The sequence below is a fragment of the Neopelma chrysocephalum genome, unplaced genomic scaffold (assembly GCF_003984885.1).
Source record: "Neopelma chrysocephalum unplaced genomic scaffold, ASM398488v2 Primary Assembly neopelma1_94609, whole genome shotgun sequence".
Classification (NCBI taxonomy): Eukaryota; Metazoa; Chordata; class Aves; order Passeriformes; family Pipridae; genus Neopelma; species Neopelma chrysocephalum.
In genome coordinates, this window is record NW_020923315.1 from 6,694 (window position 1) to 10,158 (window position 3,465).

The window sequence follows — 3,465 nt, forward strand, 5'->3', positions numbered from 1 at the left end:
GCAGGTTCCCCTGGAGCCCCAGGGACAGCTGGAGGGAGCCCAGAGGGGCAGAGCAAGGGCTGCCTGGGGCTGTTGCTGTGCTGCTGAGCTGGGCCGGGCTCCTGGCACACAGGGAGCTCCTGGCAAGCAAGAAGAGCTTCAAAGAGACAGCTCTGCTGGTGAGCAGCTCCTCTGCACAGCCCAGCAGGGCTGAGGGCACTGCCTGCAGCACCCAGGGCACAGGAGAGAAGGCAGAGAGATGAGAGGCAGCCTGGGCTGGGAGGTGACTGAGCTCTCACTACAGGAGAAACCTTCACAGGATTTGAAGGAAGAATTCTCTGGCTGTAGGAAAGTTCAACTTGCCATCCTGGAGGCATCTCCTAAAGCTGGCCCATCCCACAGCTTCCAGGATCTTTCAGTAGGACTCTCCCAGTTGCTGCAGTGCAGAGGAAGTGGCCATATGGCAGAGCAGGGCAGGAGCTGCAGGCAGCAAGGGCAGAGAGGAGAAGGGAACAGGAGGTTGAAGGGATCCTGGGGTGGGAGGACAGGGCAGAGCTGCTCAGGGGAGGAACCTTCCCAGCCCTTTGCCACGCTCAGGCTCTGGCTGCAGAGAAGCTCAGGTGAGTTCCTGCAAGTGCCTCTCCCAGCTGCCAAATGCCAGCAGTGGCAGGAGCTGTCAGGATGGCTCTGCTGGATTTGCTGGGGTGCAGCAGGAGAAGCTGCTGCAGAGCAGGACTTGCTGCTGCCCCCCCAGAGGCCCAGGGCAAGAAGGTTCCCTGTGCCAGGGCTGGCTGTGGGCTGGGAAGGTGGGGGTGCAGCCAGGAGTGCCCAGGGCTGTGGTGCAGAGCAGGGTCCTGCCCCCAGGGCTCTGTGTGCTGGGGCAGGGACTCTGCTGCCTGCCAGGGGCAGCTCTCAACCACAGGGTGTCTGGGATCTGCTGTGCAGCCCCTGCCCAGGCAGAGCTGCCCCTGGGCACTGGGCTGGGGATGGCTCTGGCAGCACTGGCAGGGAGCTGAGCTGGGCACAGGGAGGGGCTGCTGGCAGGAACAGCTCCTCACCCAGAGACAGGCAGGCAGGGAGAGGCAGCTGCTGCCACAAGTGCTGGGCAGGGGGATGTGGGCCCCTTCCTGCTGTCCCTGTGGCACAGACCCCTTCCCTGAGCAGCTCCTCCCTGGGCTCCTTTCCCAGCCGAAGCAGAGCCTGTGCCCTCAGGCCCACGGGGGCTGGGCTGTGCATTGCCCTGCAGCAGCCAGAGCCCAGGCAAGGACAAGGCCCTGATTTCCAGCTCTCTCTGTGTCCCTCCTCCCTTGGCAGCAGCCTTGTGGCATTTCACTGCCATCCCCTGCTGCCTGGGCTCTCCTTGTTCTCACCAGTGGGTTTTCTGAGCCAGTGTGGGGTTTGGAGGGGGGCAGATTCCTGTCCAGACACAAACCCTTTCGGTGCTGCTGTGGGGATGTGTCTGTGGCAGCCAAGTGCCCAAGTGCCCTCCAGGCACCTTCAGGGTATTCAGCTGTTTGCCTGGGTGTCCTGCAGGGCTGCAGGTACCCTCCAGAAGGGCACAGCTCTGCCATAGTGTCTCTGTGCTGCACAGGATCCCCATGGAGAAAACTCCTCAGTGCTAAATCCATGGAAATGCTCTGGGCAGCTGTACTTGGGAGCTGCAATGATCCCTCTGTGTGGCAGTCTGGGAGGAGAAAGATGAGATTGTAATCAGGCATCCTGACGAAAGACAAGGATTCTGTCAATGTTCTCTTTGAACCATGATTCCTCTGCTCCCAGAAGTGCCTTGTTTCTTTTTTAAGGGAATTCTTAAGGGTGATCCCCTTCCAGCTCCAAGCTGCCAGCCAGGGGCAGCTGTGAACAGGAAAGATGGCCAGCTCTTGTCTCTGCACCAAAAGACCATCCCTTTGCCTCTCAGGACTCACGAGATTTCACTTGGAGCAGAATAGAAATGTCAGAGATTTCAACCAGCCAAACTCCTCCTGGCAAGAGGAATTTGAACAAAATCAAGTCCCTCAAATCCCCTCCCTCTGTTCTGCCCTTGGGCAAACTGTGACCAGCAGTTCTGGAAACACTTTGATGCATCACATGTGCATTTAATTGGAGGTCCTGTGCTCCAAGTTGCCTCTCACTGCACAGCAAGAAGGATTCCTCGGGAGCCCATTCCAGGGTCCCTGCTCTCAGTGCCCCCTTCAGCCAGCAAAACCCAGAGCTCGGGGAGAGGGATGCAGAGAGATCTTCCTGAAAAGAGGCCCTGAATATTGAAGTGCTATGAGACATGCAATATGTTTTGGTGATTGAGTCTGGCCTAATTCACTTCTGCCTTTTTTCTCCTCAACAGAAAATCATACCCTGAGGCATCAAATGTCCAACAGCAGCTCCATGCCCCAGTTCCTCCTTCTAGCAGTCGCAGACAGGCGGGAGCTGCAGCTCCTGCACTTTTGGCTCTTCCTGGGCATCTCTCTGGCTGCCCTCCTGGGCAATGGCCTCATCCTCAGCGCCGTAGCCTGCGACCACCACCTGCACACCCCCAGGTACTTCTTTCTGCTCCACCTGTCCCTCACAGACCTGGGCTGCATCTGCACCACTGTCCCCAAAGCCATGCACAATTTCTTGTGGAACACCAGAACCATCACCTACACAGGATGTGCTACACAGGTTTTTGTGTACATAGTCTTTCTTAGAGCAGAGTTTTCCCTCCTCACCATCATGTGCTACGACCGCTACATTGCCATCTGCAAACCCCTGCACTACGGGACCCTCCTGGGCAGCAGAGCTTGTGCCCACATGGCAGCAGCTGCCTGGACCGCTGGGTTTCTCATTGCTCTGCTCCACACACCCAGTACATTTTCCCTGCCCCTGTGCCAGGGCAATGCCCTGGACCAGTTCTTCTGTGAAATCCCACACATCCTCAAGCTCTCCTGCTCACACTCAGGCTACCTCAGGGAACTTGGGCTTATTTTGTTTAGTGCCTGTTTAATATTTGGGTGTTTCATTTTCATAGTTTTCTCCTATGTGCAGATCTTCAGGGCTGTGCTGAGGATCCCCTCTCAGCAGGGACGGCACAAAGCCTTTTCCACCTGCCTCCCTCACCTGGCCGTGGTCTCCCTCTTTATCAGCACCTTATTCTTTTCCTACCTGAAGCCCCCCTCCATCTCATCCCCATCCCTGGATCTTATTGTGTCACTTATGTACTCAGTGGTGTCTCCAACACTGAACCCCCTCATCTACAGCCTCAGGAACCAGGAACTCAAGGATGCCATGAGGAAACTGATAACTGGGTGTTTTTCAGAAGCAATCAACTCTCCTTCTTCTGCATGTTATGGACCTCATTAAAGGCCAATCTTGTTATGGACTTCATTACAGGTCCACCATATCTTCTCTATCTTTTACTCCTGGTAGGGTTGTTATTTTTGTGAGAATTTGTTCACACCAAAAAATCTTTATATCTGTAAATATATATATATATAAATATATATATATTTA

The 3,465-nt window shown here is 55.6% G+C and overlaps 1 protein-coding gene across 1 annotated transcript; it reads left to right on the forward strand.

Moving 5' to 3' along the window:
* Window positions 1-742: 742 nt before the first annotated feature.
* LOC113980547 (olfactory receptor 14J1-like) lies at window positions 743-3,260 on the forward strand (the record flags this gene model as incomplete). Its single annotated transcript, XM_027707778.1, has 2 exons — window positions 743-750; window positions 2,337-3,260. A coding segment is annotated over exon 2 (917 nt), but the record flags the coding sequence as incomplete, so codon positions are not given.
* Between the last annotated feature and the right edge of the window lie 205 nt (window positions 3,261-3,465).